Source organism: Bactrocera tryoni, chromosome 1 (assembly GCF_016617805.1).
Source record: "Bactrocera tryoni isolate S06 chromosome 1, CSIRO_BtryS06_freeze2, whole genome shotgun sequence".
NCBI lineage: Eukaryota > Metazoa > Arthropoda > Insecta > Diptera > Tephritidae > Bactrocera > Bactrocera tryoni.
Window position 1 is genome coordinate 32,787,448 of NC_052499.1, and position 20,718 is coordinate 32,808,165.

A 20,718-nucleotide genomic window follows, 5' to 3' on the forward strand; every position below is an offset into this window, starting at 1 on the left:
AACTTATTCATAGTCAGGCTATGGAACGTCTGCTCCATCGTCATCGATTGGGGAATCGGGTTCGCCTTTTCCTGGCGTTGTACGTTCACCTTCATAATTTAAGTCACTGGTCACTAGATCACCTTTAGGGATTCTACAAGAGTATGCTCCGGTCTTGAAACCTTCTGTTAGCCGCCGCATTTTTTTGTAGAATTTTCGAGCATTACCCTTGTCGGCCAGCTTATTAAGCTCTCCCCACTCACGCATTTCGGCCTCTTTCTTTTTCTGTCTGCAAATGCGTCGCGCTTCCCTCTTCAACTCTCGGTATCTATCCCATCCCGCACATATTATGGTCGATCGCAACGCTGCGAGGTAGGCAGTCAGTTTTCTCTCCGCTGCGACACGGCACTCCTCGTCGTACCAGCTTTTCTTTTGCGTTTTCCGGAAACCAATGGTTTCGGTTGCAGCTGTACGTAAGGAGTTTGAAATGCCGTCCCACAGTTCCCTTATACCGAGTTGTTGACAAGTGCTCTCAGAGAGCAGGAGTGCAAGCCGAGTAAAGAATCGTTCGGCTGTCTGTTGTGGTTGCAGCTTCTCGACTTCGAAACTTCCTTGTGTTTGTTGACGTGAGTTTGTTGCTGCACAGAGGCGGGTGCGAATCTTGGCTGCAACACGGTAGTGGTCCGAGTCGATGATAGGACCTCGGAGCGCTCGCACATCCAAAACACTGGAGACGTGTCTTCCGTCTATCAGAACATAATCGATCTGGTTGGTGGTTTTTCGATCCGGGGACAGCCAGGTAGCTTGATGTATTTTCTTGTGCTGGAATCTAGTACCACAGATAACCATATTTCGGGCCCCAGCGAAGTCGATCAGCCTCAATCCATTTTGGGGTGATTCGTCGAGGAGGCTTTACCGACCGTAGTGCCAAAGATACCTTCTTTGCCCCTGCTGGCGTTAAAGTCCCCAAGTACAATTGTGATATCGTGACGGGGGCAGCTCTCACAAGTGCGCTCCAAGCGCTCATAGAAGCCATCTTTGGTCACATCGTCCTTCTCTTCTGTCGGGGCGTGGGCGCAAATCAGCGATATGTTGAAGAACTTCGCTTTGTTGCGGATTGTGTGCTAGACGTTCAACCACCGGAGTGAATGACAGTACTTGGCGACGGAGTCTCTCTCCCAACACGAATCCCACTCCAAATTTGCGCTCCTTTATATGGCCACTGTAGTAAATGCCACAAGGACCTACTCGCCTCAGTCCTTTCTCGTCCATCGCATTTCTTGAACGGCGGTGATGTCAGCTTTCACTCTAACGAAGACATCAACCAGCTGGGCAGCGGCACCTTCCCAATTAAGGGAGTGGACATTCCAGGTGCATGCCCTTAAATCGTAGTCCTTATTTCGCGAGGCTGTCGGTAATTTTTCATTGGTACTGTTTTTTACGTGGCGGGTCGCAAACCCAGCGCACAACCCTGTGGAGGGGATGTTTCGCCTTCTCACGTTAGCTCGCCTTGAAACGGGTGTTCTTAGGTTACACAGAGGATACTCGGTCAAAGACCGGAAGTCGTGAGTCGCAATACAGTTAGTATATAATAAAGTTTTGCCTGTCGAGATTCCCCGTTACACGATCAAGAAATAGCTTTCAAGTTGCAATACACTACACTTCACCAATTTTCAATGTTTCCTATCAAGAACTGGGGCACTATTGCAATAGCTCTCTCAGCGCTAATGGCTGATTCACAAAGAACTTATCAAATTAATGACGCAAACACTTGTCAGACGTGATTTAAATTGATTTGATTGATTAAAGAGCTAATTTAGATCGATTTACCATACCAAATAAAAATCTTATTTTACCACGATAATTCTTAATCGAGCTCCAATTGAGTTGTTACTCACATGCAACTGTCCACACCGAAAGTTGGCTGCATTTAACTCTGCTGGTTTTGGTCCACACCGCAAATTTGGTTGTATGCATGGATAAAATAACCATGAGCTGATGATTTTTAAACATTACAATAAATCCAAAATGACAGCTTATCGTTAATTGAGTAGCCTGCTGTGCGAGAGGCAAAAACTGGGTTTTCGATTATAATCTTAATATATTAATAATTCTTAAACATTTTGCACAGTAATATTACAATGAAGTTGGTTAGCAGATTTAAATATATACATACATATTTTGTAAATAAAAGTTCCAAGTTAATGCCTATACACTTATCTTTATTTTCAATTCCAACAACTTAACGCTTCACTACTTATTATCCGAATTAACATTTTATTTATATGGCAATCTATCGTCGTTTCGTTTCTGTTTTGGAATCGGTATTCGTCACAAAATTTGGTAGGAAAAAGGCAAAGTCACTTTCACTGAACGATTTTATATGCAACAAATCTTAAGAGAAGTGTACGATCCGCTATAGAACAGCTATAAAAATAACTGGTTATAATTGGAATATTTAGAGATGTAAACGTGAAATGAAAATATAGATTGTGACCTCTAAAACAAAAAAAAAATCCTTTAAAACGATTTTTTTTTCAAAATTTCACTGTGTATTATTAAGTTAATATACCCTGAAAATTTCAAAACAATCGATACAGTTTTTTTTAATTGTTTGTTTAAGATATTTGCATTTAAAGTTCAAAAATTCAACTACTTAAAATTCATGTTTCTTTGATTTATAACAAATCGTAAATTTATATTTTTAACTTTTACATCCACTAACACTAATTCGTTTCTAAGCATTTATTTTATATTAAATAGTGCAAAAATAACTTTAGTTTTGTATTAAACTTTTAGTGGAAAAAAGGAGTTCAATGTGAAAGTTCTGAAGACGCCCAGGTGTTAGTCTGACCAAGGGTATTTTTTTGGAGCGAAGGCCGCGAATGCAGAAAGGAATTCTAGGCGGAAAACTAATGCGTTATTTATTTCCTCTCATTGTGGTGTAATTTGTTTTCTTTATTTCTTTTGCTTCTTCTGTAAAAGAAAATAATTGAACGAAAGTTAAATATTGAATAAAATTTGTTTTTGTAATATTTAATATAAAATAAGTAGTTAGAAAAGAATTAGTGAAGTGTTAGTGGATATAAATGTTAAAAATATAAGTGTGACATTCATTATAAATCGGAGAAACGTTTTAAATAGTCTAATTTTTGAACTTTAAATGCAAATATCATAAGTCAGTGGCAACCATATATTTTCTCGATCTGGAGCACCTCCTTTATCCGTACATAACCATTTTAACCCCGAAATCGGGGGATTCTATTCTAAAATGTACCCACAGGCACAATGTCCAAAATGTAATTATAGGAAGAAGACAAAGAGAAAAGAAATTAATATAGACTTCTTCAGCGTTGCCGGCTTGCCGTGGTGAAGGCGCAATAAGTAATGCGCGCAATCCAAATGGAAGCGCTTTCCTTTTTACGAACTAATGCCGGTATTCTGCGAGCAGTCTCAAGTCTCTAATAGAGACGAATCTGTGGTGAAATCTATTTTGAGACTGTTTGGTATTCTGACGAGTTTGTCTCATCTCTAATTGAGCCATATCAGTCTCTAACTTGTTATGTGCTTTGTAGCAGGTCATAGAAAAATAAGAACACAACAATGGCTGATGAAGTTGGACTATTCTACCTTATGATGAAAAAACGAGAGGAGGAAGAGAGGTAATGTATTAATATTTATAATTTTGCAATAATGGATAATAAGGTGCATATCTTCTAGCTACATTCGCAGGCGCAATCTGACTGTTTTGCGAAACAAACAATATCCGTTTTTATACGAAGAGAACACATTCAGGAAGTTCTTCCGATTTCCCAAATCTTTGTACTGGGATCTCATTAATCAACTTAAGCCGTATGACCAACAGCAAACATCGATTCCATTTGAACTTCGGGTGAATTACAGTATATTTTCATGAAATCAAATTTCTCTAGTTTATTTCAGTTTTATATTTTTTATGAAATGGCTCATATCAGTGTTGCGTGCATAAATGCATATTTCGCAGTGATGAGCCAACCCACCATTTCCCGTTGTATCGAATATATTTGTAAATTGGTGGTGGAGCGTAAACACGGCGAAGTGCGTTTTCCTAATTCTGTTGAAGAATACAATAGAATTAAGACTGGGTAAATTGTATTCCAATTTAAAAGAAAATAAATCGCTATACAATAATTTTATTCCAGATTTTATTCGAAATTTGGAATAATTGCACCTGCCTTGTCAAACACAATTGTACCGCATGATTATATGAACAGAAAAGGTTATTATAGCATTAATGTTGAAGCGGCAAGTATTATATTCAATAACTAATTATTTACTAATTTTCCCAATAGGTTTGTGACGATGAACTAATTTTCCGGGACGTGAATGCAAAATTTCCCGGCTCATGTTATGACTCCGGTATATGGACTACTTCGCCAGCAAGGATAAAGCTAATAAGAGAACACTCTGATGGAGCTTTTAAATGGCTTTTGGGAGATTCGGGATATCCATTGGAGCCATGGCTTCTTACACTGGTGGCGAACCCTGAAACACCAAATGAACAAAACTTCAATACTAGGCACATAAGATCAAGAAACACGATTGAAAGATCATTTGGAGTTTTAAAATCACGCTTTCGTTGCATTTTACAAGAACGTACATTGCTGTATAAACATTCCAAAGCTGCATTATTTGTTTATACTTGTACAATATTTCACAATATTTTACAAAACCATGGCATTTTTCTAAATGAAACCGAAATATTGCCAGATCGATCAGCTTCTGCAAATGTGGGAGCAATCTCTGAAATCCATTCGGGGGAGTATTCAACTCGAGGCAGAGCAGCACGTCAATGGTGCATTAACACATTAGATAATTAAAATTCAACATATATATTTCAATTCAAACTTCATTTATTTCATTTATAAAATAAATAAACATAACAATAAATAATTGATATACATAAAAAGGAACATTTTTCACTTTCATTTTTTTGTACAAAAAACATAACAATAAAAAAAGTCATATGTATGTACATAAAAAAGCATATTTTTTACTTTTTTGTAGAATCTTAGGTGGTTTTTACGATGGTCTGAGCAAGCGACACCATCGCTGCCGCTAAATTATTAATGGATTCGGTGTGTTTATTAATGGAATCTAAAGTTTGAATACGGAAAGCTCTCTCCTCCTCGGCTTTTCCTTTCATTAAATCCATATAATTTCAGAACATTTCGTCCGTCGTAATTTTTTTACTACGGGACGATGACGGAGTGCAATCATTGGATGCATCCGAAGTCGTATTTAGAGGCGACGGTGCAGCTGTGAAAACTACTTCTTCCTAAATTAGAAAAAGAAAAAAACAATTATAAATTCTGCACACTCGTATTGGTCTTTATTGCTATTCTTACCTCTGTGCCAATGGCTGGTACATCAGCCAACCCATCAACCGCAATTGACCCTAACGTTTCTAACGCTCTCTGCTCCGTTTCAGAGATCAAAGGACATAAATACATACATATGCCAATATCTATGGTTAAATATTACCTCTCTCCATTTTATGGGGTTCCGGGTGGGCCCTTTTAGGGCATTTAATTGCACGGAGAGTTCCACCCAAAGCTCCTCCTTTTTTTTCGGCCGCGATGGGTCGTTTTGTCGTTTATGATTGTGCACTTGCACTCATCTCTAATCAGCTAAACTAAACAGCTTTGCTGCCCTTCTTTTCACCATACTATTTGGTGAATATTTTTGAGACTGTATCTGCCAGAATACCAAAATGAGACATCCTGACTAACAGAGTCACTAAATTACGATTGTCTCAATTAGAGACATGAGACAATCGTGACAAGCAGAATACCGGCATAAGAGATATGAAACCTTTGGTTTTACGTCTATCTTCTTTTGTGGAAGTGTGAGGACACTTGCACCAATACCAATTGATTTTGCGCAAATGCTACATATATTTTCCTGAACTAATTTGAAACTGGTTTGGAAAACTATCTTTTACTCTTCGGTTAACAGCATCCGTTTCATTAGCTATTTGGTTAGTTAGCCATTTTTTATTGAAAATAGTTTGTTTGGTTATTGTTATTGTCATCTACGGGTTAAAGAAAACCGGTCGATAAGTTCTTTGTTTCGTTATTCATTGGTCACAGAAAACTGGTGCAATGGTCATCGCTCACCTGCTATGGGTTATTTGTTTTGTTATCGTCTACCGTCTATGGTATCAGTAATTTTCCTTAAAAATAAAACAATTAACATTTTTTTTTATTTCTTCCTATTTATTTTTTTTTTTGTTTCAGTTTACATGTTTATACATAGCAGTTATATTTTGATATAGAAAACAGTGCACGCAAAATATAAACAAACTGTGCACGAAACAAAAAGTAAAAACAAAAAAGAAAACAATCAAACAAACAAAAATGAGTGCTGCTCAGCCTCATCAGCAAGGCCTTAGGCTTACATTAGTTTTGTCGAACCAACAAAAGCAATTCTTGGCAAAAACAAATGTAACGGTGATGATGAGTCTTCGCAGCGATCAGCTGAAAAGGAAGCTAAGCAAGCGCAGTCAGCAGAAGCAGCAAAAATAAGCGTTGACAGCAACCAGTATACAGGTACCAGCAAGCACCCGGACAATGAAGGAAAGGAAAATGCAAGGTGAGAATGTACCTAGCAAAAAAGGACCGTCTGTTCAGACTGGTATTGATCGCTACATTAACGTAAAAAGGAAATTAAGTCCAGTTAAATCAGCGGTCAATACCAAAAAATTTCAACCAGGTACCCCAAATGGTAAAAAGACAGAAATCCTAAATAACAACAGACTAACGACGATGCAAGTCGTGAATGCCAAACCCCCTCCAATCTATTTACGTGATCGGAGCTCAAATGCGCTTGTCTCAAAACTAAGCAATAAAATAGCCACAAATAATTTTCATATAGTGCCTTTGAAGAAAGGTAACGTAGATGAAACAAAAATTCAACAATACACTGAAAACAAGTTCCATGGAAGTTGTAAAGTACTTGCCAAACAATAACAAGAATTACTACTCTACCTACTCAAAAGACCTAGTTGTTGTCAAAAAATGTACAGAATCTTCGGTAGATTCTAATGCTGTTAAAGAAACATTGGAAGAAGGTGGTTTCAGTATTAAATTAGTGGTTAATATTTTTGACAGGAACAAGGTCCCATAACCAATGTTCAAAAGAGAACGAAACACATCCCATTTGCACCCTAAAATATCTGCTCCATTGGCGTAGATAATAAAACACGAGTGGTTGAAATCCGAACTGCTCAAGGGACAGTAACACGCCCCAGTCCCGTAGCGCAACATGAGGCATTACACCGAGTTCAGAAGACGAAACGATGTCACGACGCATTCGGCGTTTCTCACATCATAGGAAAAATACGTCACATCGTCATGTTGCGTGCGGAATATGCAAAAAAGACCATCGTCTAGTGACTTGTGAAAGGGTATTTTAAGATATTCGGACACTTTAATGTTCACAGGATGGTATTTTATTTAAATGTATATTAAAAATGAGTAATTATAATGACACAGAGTTTAGTTAAAAAAATCAGATTATATACATCGCACGGGAGGATGCGTTCACTTTGGCGGTTGAAAATCGAGTGTTGATTTTGATGTGCCGGTGATGCCACACAGATGATAATTAATATCTTGCATAGGGTTACCTTACAGTCGGCTATCCTGGCAATGGATAGCGCTCTCGCTATGCTCGTCGCTTTCATCATCGGCTTCATCGCTGTTGTCTTCAAAATTGGGAGGAAGTTGACACCATGACTTCATCTTGTCGGATGCGTAAATTGAAGTATAGTGACGTGACGTTCGGTCTGCTCCTGGCAAGTCTTCAAGTAAATAACGATCTTTACCAAGCACTTGCTTAATTATAAAGGGGCCTTTGTAACGTGGCTCCAGCTTTCTCGACGTTCCAGTACTAGAAGGTTCCTTTTCGACTAGCACTAAGTCATTAACGTGGAATTCTGTTGGTTTTGAATGATGATCATCGTATCGTTTCTTAGCTTGTTGTCGTTTCTGGTTTACTGCTTCACAAGTTGCTTCTCATAGTTTTTGTAGATCTTCTTCGCTTGTTAGATTATTGTCGTGTAATGCTAACAAAACTTTATTTTGAAGGATATCTCTTGGCGAAAAACTAAATAAAAGTTCATGTGGACTTTTGCCCGAAGTTTTGTTTTTCATCGTGTTCATTGACCACTGGATGTTGAATAGGTTCTCGTCCCACTTTTTGTCTATGTTTGTCGTTGGGAGTAACATTGACAAAAGTGTACGATTAACTCGTTCGGCATGACCATTCGCCCTCGGTGTTCGTGCCGCATTTAGTATATATTTTATATCATTGTTAGCACAGTAGCTTTTAAAATCTTTAGAGGTAAAGGCTGTACCTCTATCAGTGATGATTCTTTTAGGAACTCCAAAATAACTGGTAACTTCTCGTAACGTTTCTAATACGTGCTTCGTTGCTGTACTCTTTACTGCTTTAATGATCGTATACTTCGTAAAAGCGTCAACTATGACTAATATGTGTTCGTTTCTTTTCGTACTCTTAATAAATGGTCCTAAATGATCCATATGAACGGTTTTAAATGGTATTGGTACGATGTTATCGAAATGATACTGTCCTTCAATTTTACCACCTTGACGTTTGTTATATGCGCATTCAACACTTGCTTTTAAATATGATTTAATAAAATTACGCATTCGTGGAAACCATATGTACGTTTGCATCTTGTTAACGGTTTTTTCAAAACCCAAGTGACCATTTTTATCGTGACATTCTTCTAACATTTTAAGTCTTAACGCTTTCGGAACAACCCATAATTTATTTTCTTTTTCGATTCTAAATTATCTATCTTTCTCTATACAAAATTCTTTCAAAACTTGTTTATCTTTGTTCTTAATCTTTTCGACAATCTGTTTTATATTGTCGTCCTGTAGCTGCATACTAAACAACCAATCGTCTGATGTAATCGATACTTTATCTACTAGTAGAGTTGCTACATCTGTTTCTTTAGCACTTTCGTTTGGACAGCGACTTAATGCATCGATATGTTCCATGCGTCTACCCTGACGATGTACATTTCGATATCGAATTCTTGTATCCTTAACCACCATCGAGCAATTCGTGGAATAGGCTCTCTCTTACTCATAGCAGTTTTAACAGCGCTACAAGCGGTTACAACTTTTACTGTTTTACCGTCGATGTAGTACCGGAATCGCTCTAAAGTTTCAACTACGGCTAAAGTTTCAAGTTCGTAACTGTGGAAACTTCTTTCAGTATCGCTCGTCGATCTACTGTAATACGCGAGTGGTTTTAATCCATCACATTCGTTCTGTAACAATACACCCGCTAAAATACCCTTATCTTTGTTCTTAATCTTTTCGACAATCTGTTTTATATTGTCGTCCTGTAGCTGCATACTAAACAACCAATCGTCTGATGTAATCGATACTTTATCTACTAGTAGAGTTGCTACATCTGTTTCTTTAGCACTTTCGTTTGGACAGCGACTTAATGCATCGATATGTTCCATGCGTCTACCCTGACGATGTACATTTCGATATCGAATTCTTGTATCCTTAACCACCATCGAGCAATTCGTGGAATAGGCTCTCTCTTACTCATAGCAGTTTTAACAGCGCTACAAGCGGTTACAACTTTTACTGTTTTACCGTCGATGTAGTACCGGAATCGCTCTAAAGTTTCAACTACGGCTAAAGTTTCAAGTTCGTAACTGTGGAAACTTCTTTCAGTATCGCTCGTCGATCTACTGTAATACGCGAGTGGTTTTAATCCATCACATTCGTTCTGTAACAATACACCCGCTAAACCAGCTGAACTAGCATCTGTATGAATTTCGTGATTTCCATCTACTCGATATGCAACTAGTAGAGGTTTTGACGTCAGTTTCTGCTTTAATTCGTTAAAGGCTTTGTCTTGGTCGTAATTCCAATTAATGATTTCATTTTTACGTAACAGTTTTCGAATAGGTTCGGATATTATTGCGTAACCTGGAATGAATTTTCGAAAATATCCACTCAACCCTAGGAATTTCGTTTTCATTAACATAACGTTTTATTTCTTCAACTTCTTGTTCGTGTTCGTGTTCGCGTTCGCGTTCGCGTTCTATTTTTATTTTTCCGTTTTGAATATTTAACCGCACATTGTTTATAAAGTTTTCTTGACCTAATAAAATGTCACTAGGTAATAATTGATCGTCTACCAAATACAAAGTAACTGGTATGGTAATGCCATCGATTGTTAAAATTGCTTTCACTGATTCTTTCGCATGTCGACTACCACCACATAGTCCTCTGATTTGCATATCACACTTTATGTATTTGCAAATAAGCTACTCACATATCGATTTCCGAATTATTCTACACTAAGCACCCGTATCAATAAATGCTTTTAATTTCTGACCGTTTAATAATGCGTCAACTTTAAAAAGTTCATCGTTTACACAAAATGTATTTCGTATTTGAGCTTCGGATTTACACTGATGTGCACTTTATTACATTTTTCACATCTTTGTTTTGTCTTTGAGGTTTTTGACAATTCGATATGTGTCCAAATTCTTCGCAATTATAGCACTTTACACTTTTTGCTTCAAACTTCTTATTAGAATTTTCGTTTTTGTTTACATTCTTATTTCCATACTCTTTTATTTCAACTTTCGTTACACTTCGGAGTGAATTTATTGGCACGTTTCTTTTATATTCGTTAAAGGTTTCTCTTAGTTCTCTCATTGTATTTATCCGTTTCGTAGTCCTTCTCTCGCGTATTTAACTATCGCTGTTTCACTCAATTTAAACCGTCGCTCAAGCGCACAAACACGAAAACAGTAGTCGTCTACTTTTTCATTTTGTCTACGTACGGCACTTTGCATTTCGAAATGTATTTCTGCTTCATCGGGATAGTTACCAAATTCATTTTTTAAGTCTTTCGCGAAATCGTTCCAATTGGAATGTAGTCTTTCTGTCGCATCGAGCCACAATCTTGCTGCTCCTTTCATTTTACTATACACGGCAAGCAATAAACACTTTTCGTCCCATTCATACGCACGGATAACACTATTTACTCGTTAAACGAACTGTTCTGATGACAACGAACTGTCATTTGTTGGATCAAATTCTGGTATTGTTTCTGGTATTTCACGCACCGAATAGTTGTTTCGCGTTACAGTTGCATTCGAATTTGCAAAAGGGGAAATATTATTGACGTTTCTATTTTCAATGTTGCTTGTATTTTCAATTGGCACACTTCGAGGTTGGGAATTATTTTGCATATATGACAACAAATTTTCTAACATTCCGCGCATTTCCTCCATTTGTCTTTGTTTTTGTGTTCCGTCATCACACTGTTCACTATCATCAGCCGTAACTTGTTCGTTTTCATCCTCTTCGACTTCGATTTCATCCGACCCGATCGTTTCACTCAAACGACTTATGAGTGTTGCCTTCGTACCTGATGTTGAGCGATTTCGCTCTGACAACTGCCGTTTTAGGTGCACTACACTCAATGATGCAATAGCTCTCATTTTTATAAACTCAAAAATTACGTACTTCGTTATATATTATGTATTTCGTTTTTGCATATACACACGCGCCGTTAAATCGAATGTTCAAGATGATGCACCGTTAGCCGTTATATCGAATGATCGAGATGATGCTCACTTTTACACGTTTCAATTGTAGGTTAAGTTATATCTTAAAATTTGATTTTTGTGTAATACACTTTAGGTTTATGAAATCTGCAGGTTAACGTTTCGCAGTATTCCACACGTATGTACGTAAATGCGTTTCACTAAGAACCGTGTGTTATTTTCGTTATACAAGTTTCTACCATACATAATGTCGTTTGAAACTGTACAGATTAGCACATTTTCCGTTTATTAATTTCCACACATATGTACATATTTAATCGCTAATACTATGTTCGGACCGACAACGAAAACATGTTTTCATGGGAAAAACTGGTTTTCACACGAAAACTTGTGTTTTAGTCCATGTAAAATCTGTCAAACGAAAGCACAGTTTTCGCTGAAAACTACTTGAAAACTTACATTCCACTCATTATAATCGGTGCCTGCTCTAGTTTAATCGATGTTTTTGGAATACATATTTTGCCGGCCCTAAATTGTCACTTGATATTTGTTTACATTCCATATGCAAAAACAGCTGTCGCTTAATATTCTCATATTAGGGAGATTCTCTTGCTTTTGCAAAACCTTGCACGGTGCTGAAATTACAGAATTTACACCCAGAAAATTATTTGCAATAACTATAAATATGTCAGACCAAACCCCACATTTATTTTCGTGCCGTCATGCATATATCACTAGATTCTGCAATGGGTGCTCTCTTGGCCTTGCATATTTTGGTAAAGGATTTTTGCATTTGTGTCATCGTGCAATCTTGCAAGAGCAAGAGAATGCCGCTATTGATAGTTGTCGGTGAAAACTCATCGAAAACACACATTGTCGGTCCGAACGACTTAGATTCCACAACATACAAATGTGTTTTCAAAATGTTTTCAATGTCGGTCCGAACATAGTATAAATCATCGCGAAACCGTTTTCAAAATTGTGTACAGGTAACAGTTTAGTACACTGTGAGAACTAAATATCTATACAGAATTTAGCCCACACAACCCATAAAGGCACACCCTATTGTTCACAACACAACGGGAAAACCACGCCACTTCTAGAAACACAAGAAGATTGAGAAACCAGACATGCAGATGAAATGACAACAACAACGCATACGCAGCAGTAAAATCACGCCACGCAAGCAATACAACGGGATACCACGGAGACGGAGAAATCTGACAAGCAGACAAAACAACAACAAGCATACATACGCAGCGGTAAAACCACGCCACTGCCAGCAACATACGCCGTCCCAGCAACACACGCCATCCCAACGCAACATGTTGCGAAATGTTCTAGCACGCAGCACAGGCTTGCTGGGGAGTTAGGTGATCGATGATCAGGAGTCAGCACGGGACTGTGACAGCGTACGCACGCTTGGCATCAGACTACGCAGTGAGTTTATCCTCTGGCTAGTCTTGGTACCCTGACTTGTGAACGCCGTCTGTTAAGGGTGAGCTTGGTAGTGAGTTTATCCTCTGACCAACTCAACCTTTAACATCGCGGCCGCTAACACAGTCTTCCGTGATCCGGGATCTTTACGCGGCAAAGTAATTAAAAGAACCTCTCCAGCGTAGCAGAGGAGCGTAAACGGGTATAACAGTGCAGCGTTATTGAACGAGCGTCGGCAGAAGTAGCCCGACGTAGCCGTCGTAGCACGCGAGTGCTAACGTGTACATCAGGACAGCGTCATCGAAGCCTACACGAGCGCCGGCAGAAGTAGCCGGACGTAGTCGTCGTAGCACGCGAGCGTCAATGTATAAGCCAGGACATCGTCATCGAAGTTTACAGGAGCGCTGCAGAAATAGCCGGGCGCAGTCGTCGTAACAGAGGAGTGTCAACGTGTACACAAGGAAGGCTACACGGGAGCGTCAACGTACATCAGAGGATAGTGTGAGCGAAGCCAACGCGAGCGCCGGCAGAAGTAGCCGCGTGTGATCGTCGCGGTACAGAGCAGTAAGTCGTCTAGCGCCCAGAAGCGCAACAGAGCGGGAAACGGTATTGCCCTAACGGGCCACACAGAACCGTTACCCTGACAGCGTCGTCCTCGAGCGACGACAGTACAACGCAGGAGACAATTCTGTAACATAGATTAATATATGTATATATTACATATTAATATAAGTTGAATGAAATAAAGTACGATTCGCAGAAGAGCCCCAATATTTACAAATTTATTGTAACGAACCCTGGACACGGCGAGTATACCTCAGCAATTTATACTTGTAAGAAGCAGGGGCAGAAAAAAGCTTCGTTACAATTGGCGCCCGAGCAGGGACCCTGCGGATCGTATAACATCAGGAAGCCATTTAACACGGAAATGGCAGATCTCATGTGGTTAGACAACGTGTCCAAGGAGCAACTAATCTCCTTCGCACAGAGTCTGGGAGTTGACCACATAGGCACCACGCGGGAGATTCGTAAGCGCATAACTATTCTGGCAGCCAAGGCGCCCGAAGACCCCGAAATAGAGGAAAAATTGTTAAAGATGGAAGCTGCATACAAAACAAATGAGATCGCTTCACGAGACGAAGGTGATCAGAAGACAACATTACCACCAGACCAAGACAGAGGGCCCGGGAGCACTTTCGCAGAATAATCACGGTTGCAACCACCACCAATAAACAGGTTACTTCAACAGAACCGCATTGTCACATTCGCACCCATCATCGACCAAGTGAGGAAGTGGTCCGTGAAATACGACGGTGGGCGGGACCTACTAGCGTTCGTTGAGAGATTAGAAGAGCTCTCCGAAGTGTCCATGATAAATGTGGACATCCTTATGAGAACCATGCCCGAATTACTGTGCGGTACCGCTCTCCAATGGTATCGTAACAATAACGAACATTGGGAGAGTTGGACAACGTTCAAAAAGGACTTTCTGCGCTTCTTCTTACCAGCACGTTACTTCGAACGCCTCGAAGATAACATACGGCAACGAAGACAACACGTGCGAGAAAAATATAAAGACTACGTTCTGGCTATGCAGAACTTAATGCGACACGCTGGGTATAATCCGGAGGAGCGACTGGAAAGGATTTTTCGGAATAGTCACACCGATTATCTGCTCTACATTCGGCGGCGAGATTTCGAGACGCTAGCCGAACTCATCACACTGGCAGAAGAGTACGAAGGGATATATGACGGGCAACGACGAGGAATAGAACCACCACGACGCGAGATGACGAGACACATCATAGGTGACCACGAGGTGAGAAATGTAAGCAGGCCGTTACCGCGTCCACCACAACATAACACTACGGTAGATGTGCATCACCAGCAACCATCTACGAGGAGAGCCTTCAGGCCGGGAAACATATGCTTGAGATGTGACCAGGAAGGTCACTATGCTAGAAGATGCCGTAACCCCAAGAAGTTATTTTGCAGGGAGTGTGGCAGAGCGGATGTGCTAACCAAAGATTGTTGTCGTCAACAACAGGGAAACGACCAAGGGTTTCGCCAAAGACAAGGCGCGGCGGACCCACGGAACTCAGCGCCGAACCACCAGTAATTTTGCATCAGGAACGAGGCCGACTATACGCTTTAATTATGCTTGGCGGAGAACCGGCGGAAGCCGTCATTGACACTGGCGTCTCGAAAAGTTTCGTATCACCACGAGTTGCAGAACATATGGACGCAACCAGGAATGGTAAGAAGGTGACCGTAGCTCTTGAAATACAAATGGCCGATGGCACCACGAGCAAGATCTTTGACGCCGTGGAGACCAACATTCAACTCGGACAGACATCGCTAAAGGCAGTGTTACACGTGATGCCCGGAGCGATTGATAACGTCATACTCGGATTGGATACACTGGGGAACATGAGAGCTGTAGTATCCTGCGGAGGTCATCAGGTAGTGCTGAAAGCATCAGATGGTCAGAAATCAACTGCCTCCCGCACCATGTCATCAGAAGCCGTAAGCAACGTGACCCTTACAACACCAGACACACGCCCGCTAAAACGCAGAAGGAAGAGGAAAAGAAGACGTAAGCTTAAGTGCAGGAGGGTCAATCGACTCGAGATCCCATCGACCGCCAACCAGCGAAACGAAGCAGCTCGCATACGTGACTTCCTGGGCGAGGAACTTCGAAAATTCGAAAGCATGAGTGGAGTAACGACCGTGGCGGAGCATAAAATCACTATGACCGACGACCGGCCCATCAAGCAACGATATTTTCCAAGGAACCCAGCGATGCAGGCCATTATAAACGACGAGATCGACGAGCTGTTGTCGTATCAAGCCGTCTCACAGCCCACACAGCGCGCCGATTGTATTGGCCAGGAAGAAAAACGGTAAGTGGCGTTTATGCGTGGATTATCGGCAACTCAACGCCCGATCTGTACCCGACGCATACCCCTTACCTAGGATACAACACATACTTGACAAGTTACGAAGAGCAAGGTACATTAGTAGTTTGGACCTCAAGAACGGCTACTGGCAGATACCTTTGGAGCGAGGCAGCCGCCCATATACAGCCTTCACCGTACCTGGGCGTGGCCTATTTCAATGGCGTGTCATGCCATTCGGCTTACACTCGGCACCAGCGACGTTCCAGAGAGTACTCGACCAGGTCATAGGCCCTGAGATGGAACCACACGCCTTCGCCTACCTTGACGATATAATCGTCATAGGCTCTACATTCGAGGAACACATAAGAAATTTACGAAAGGTACTGCAGAGACTACAGCAGAACAACCTTCGAATTAACCCTGAAAAGTGCGAATTTTTCAAGAAGGAACTCTGATATTTAGGTCATGTGATCAGTGACAAAGGCATTCACACTGATCCCGAGAAAGTTGCAGCAATCCAGGAACTGAAGCCCCCAACTAACGTGAAAGAAGTACGTCAATATCTCCTGGTATCGCCGCTTTGTACCCGACTTCGCGACCATGTGCCAGCCGCTCACAGCACTCTTGAAGAAAGGGAAACACTGGAAGTGGAGTTCTGAGCAACAATCAGCATTTGAAAGCATCAAGCGAAAGTTAACGGAGGCTCCCGTCCTGGCATGTCCGGATTTCAGCCAGACATTCACGTTGCAGACGGACGCTAGCAACATCGGCCTTGGAGCTGTGCTGACACAGAATCTGGAAGGGGGCGAACGCGTAATAGCCTACGCGAGCCGAAAATTAAACGAGGCGGAGAAAAACTATTCAGCTACCGAAAAGGAGTGCCTCGCCATAGTCTGGGGAATTCGGAAAATGAGACCCTACCTAGAAGGATATCGATTTAAGGTGATCACCGATCATATGTCATTGAAGTTGCTGAATTCCATAGAAAGCTCTTCCGGTCGTATAGCACGATGGGCTTTAGAATTACAGCAGCATACCTTCGACATCGAGTATCGTAAAGGGAAACTCAACCAAGTAGCAGACGCACTGTCCCGACAGCCGCTAGAGACCATAAGGCAAGCGACGACGATGGCTCCACAATGTAAATGGTGGCGAAAGCGAGTAGAGGAAGTTCGCGCAAATCCAGAGAAGTACGCGGATTACATGGAAAAGGATGGCCAACTTAATCGCCACATTCCGTGTCGATCCCAGCATGAAGAGGCTGTACCCTGGAAGTTATGTGTGCCTAAACCCCTCCGCATAAGGGTGTTACAAGAGAACCACGATATACCTAGTGCCAGACACATGGGCATACGCCGGACAGTAGCCCGAGTCGCCAATCGATATTACTGGCCAGTAATGTACCGCGACATTAGCCAGTACGTACGCCAGTGTGAGTCCTGCCAGAAATACAAGAAAGGACAGCAGAGACCAGCAGGGAAGATGCTTTCACAGGTGGCACAAGAGCCGTTTGCCACAGTTTGCACCGACTTTATCGGACCCTTACCGCGATCAACCCATGGCAATACAATGCTAATGGTGTTTTTCGACCGCTTCAGCGAGTGGGTGGAATTAGTCCCCATTTGAGAAAGAATCCTCGCAAGATTTGGTGTTCCGAAGATTCTTATTTCGGACAATGGTGTTCAATATACTAGTACACTATGGTAACGTTATCTAAAGGAATTAGGGGTGCGCCAGCAATTCACCGCACCTTATACCCCTCAAGAGAATCCCAAGGAAAGGGTAAACCGTACGATCAAACGAGTTATCGCACAACTCAGCAAATCGCGACACCAGCAATGGGACAATTTTCTCCCAGAGATCGAGCTCGCAGTAAATTCCAGCATCTCGGCCTCCACGGGGTACAGCCCGGCATTTCTCTTACAAGGACGAGAACCACGACTGCCAAAGGCCCTCTTCGACGAAGTTAATATCGGCACAGGTATGATGCCCACGACGGCTGAAGAGAAATACAACAGGATGCAGGAAGCCTTCCGAATCGTTCGACAAAACATGGAGAGAGCGTCTACGGACCAAGCCCGCCATTATAATCTGAGGCGTAGAAAATGGACCCCCGCGATCGGAGAGCTAGTTCTCGCGAAGGAACATCACCTTTCTAAAGCCGCGGACGGTTTCGCCGCAAAGTTAGCCCCGAAGTACGACGGTCCTTATAAAATCCTTAGATACATTTCACCAGTTATCGTACATGTTCGAAAGATTGACAGCGACAAGGAGAAAACAGTGAACATCAGCGAATTGAAGTTGTACAACACTTCCACAACAGTGTAAAACAACAAAAAAAAAAAAATTGAAAATTTACAAATTTAAAAATGAAAATAAAATATAAATCCTTCTCACTTAAACGAGCTTATCTACCGACCAGACGAGTAGATCACATTCATTCGACCGTGAGCCGTCAGCGAGAGAAGACATCCGGAGAATTTTACCCAACGTTTAAACATGAGTGACCAAGATAAATGGGAACGGAGCGCGAAGCGATTCCGTGAACGGATGGAGGAGGAGCAGAGAAAGCTCCCCAGAATACAGACCCTGGAGGCAGCGGGCACTTCAGGCACTAGAAGTGCCAGATCGGCACGCGCAGATGCATTGCAGGCAGCGACGCAACATCTGGCGCGGCACACAGGGGTAACAACAGCGAGCCACGGAGCCAAAACTTGCGCGGCCAACGTATTCGACGCCGCCACATCGCACCAGGTCAATGCCGCCACCACTGCGCACACCACCGACCACAACGTCACGGCAGCTTCGGCAGAGACTCGTAAGCTGCAGACCGTCATGAGGCGCTCTATCGCAGCGCACGTATGCACGACCCGCAGAGCATCCTGGGCTGCAGCGTCGCAAAAAGCCAACCTGAACGCGGCGCCATGTATCGTCGGCAGGATCAGCAGCAGCGAAGCGTCTACCTCCGACGACGCCACCGTCCCATGGAGATCGCCGGCGATCGAGCTTTCCTCCGAAGACGAAGAAACGCAACCGGATAGCGAGAAGGCGCAACTTATCTTCCCAGCGGGGCCGAGCGGAGTCTGCCTATACCAAGAAGACCTACAATCCCTGGAAGACGGGTCGTGGCTCACGGATACAATCATCGACGCGTATGCAAAACACCTGGAAGCTGAATTCGGCCCACAAGGTACAATCCTAAGCCCATTCGTTGTCTGGCAGCTGAATCAGCCAGGAAGACGGAACGAAAACTTCCGCCGTATTCACCGCTGGATCCGCAACGTGGATGTATTTGGACAGAGGGTAGTACTAGCGCCACATAACACCGCCCACCACTGGTACCTCCTCGCCCTTTCCAACCGCGAGCTCACGCACCACGTTACGGACACGGTCTGCTTCCATCCCCACCAGATATGGGCAGCAGATTCCTGGACGAGGGGTAAGGTCACCCACGCAACCACGGCCTGGCGCGAATTCCTCCAGTGGGAGTATAAGGAGAGAGGCGGAGAAGGAGAGTTTGAGTACCGTGAACTGCTGCTAGACGTACCTCAGCAAGAAAACACAGACGACTGCGGTATCTACGTGCTGGAGACCATGGAGCGGGTCATGCGATACGTCGGACGAGGTGAAGGGGCGCTCGGATGCATCTCCGAACCCTTCACGGCGAAGTCGGCAGCTGAAAAGCGAGCCCAGATACTGGCCACCTTTAAAGGCACCCAAGCCACCCCCGCGTCCAACTTTACAATACACCCACCACCATCTGCGGAAGTAGAGCTGCCACCCGAAGGTGTAAAAATTTCCACCGCCGATGCAAACGGGACAGCACTAGAGGCATTTCCGGAAATCGCGGATAGAATCCGCAGAAGCCTCAAAGACCTCTCAGACGGCATGGGGAAGCACTGTCTAAAATTCAACACGAATAAGTACAAAGTGATCATGTACCGGTGGGGAGTACACATCAAAACGAAGGCCACATCAACAACCATAACAATTTCGGACCCCTAAGGAGAAAAATTTTTTTTTCGCTACATTACTTTGACACCTTTTTTTTTTAATTAAGTTTTAATATTGTATTTCTATCGTATTATTATAAAAATTTATATGGAAAAAACCCCACAGGGAAAAAAAAAAAAATTCAATTACAATTAATTCAAAATAACAAAAAAAAAAATTTTACTCAAAAAAAAAATTTTAACTGAACCCAATTGAAAATGAAATTTGAATGGAAATTAAATGGGAAAAAGAAAAAACATTAAATAAGTCAAAATAAAAATATATAAAATATAAATATACATATATATACTTATAGACGTAAGTCTTAGAATTTTTCATTTTAAGCCAAATGACCATTGTAAACGCAAATGTATATATACTCTTAGGCGTAAGTCTTAGATTTTTTTTTATATCAAATCACAATTGTAAATTAGCAAATTTTTTTTTTCTAATTTAAATAACCATTGTAAATTAACAATGGAATGAATAGAATTTTGCACGGAATGCAAAACTCTCCGAAGTGGGGGGGGGGGAGTGTGAGAACTAAATATCTATACAGAATTTAGCCCACACAACCCATAAAGGCACACCCTATTGTTCACAACACAACGGGAAAACCACGCCACTTCTAGAAACACAAGAAGATTGAGAAACCAGACATGCAGATGAAATGACAACAACAACGCACACGCAGCAGTAAATCCACGCCACGCAAGCAATACAATGGGATACCATGGAGACGGAGAAATCAGACAAGCAGACGAAACAACAACAAGCATGCATACGCAG

The 20,718-nt window shown here is 41.9% G+C and overlaps 1 protein-coding gene across 2 annotated transcripts; it reads left to right on the forward strand.

The window, feature by feature from the left end:
- The first annotated feature begins 3,449 nt into the window (after positions 1–3,449).
- LOC120778971 lies at positions 3,450–4,895 on the forward strand. Of its 2 annotated transcripts, XM_040111051.1 has the most exons (5): positions 3,450–3,641; positions 3,700–3,871; positions 3,922–4,103; positions 4,161–4,237; positions 4,311–4,895. In XM_040111051.1, exons 1-5 carry the CDS (start codon positions 3,583–3,585, stop codon positions 4,316–4,318), a joined length of 498 nt encoding a protein of 165 aa, XP_039966985.1. In that variant the 5' UTR covers positions 3,450–3,582; the 3' UTR covers positions 4,319–4,895. The 2 variants fall into 2 exon arrangements, with proteins under 2 accessions (XP_039966985.1, XP_039966996.1); XM_040111062.1 differs by lacking the exon at positions 3,450–3,641 and having other exon boundaries at positions 3,787–3,871; positions 3,954–4,103.
- The last annotated feature ends 15,823 nt before the right edge of the window (positions 4,896–20,718 follow it).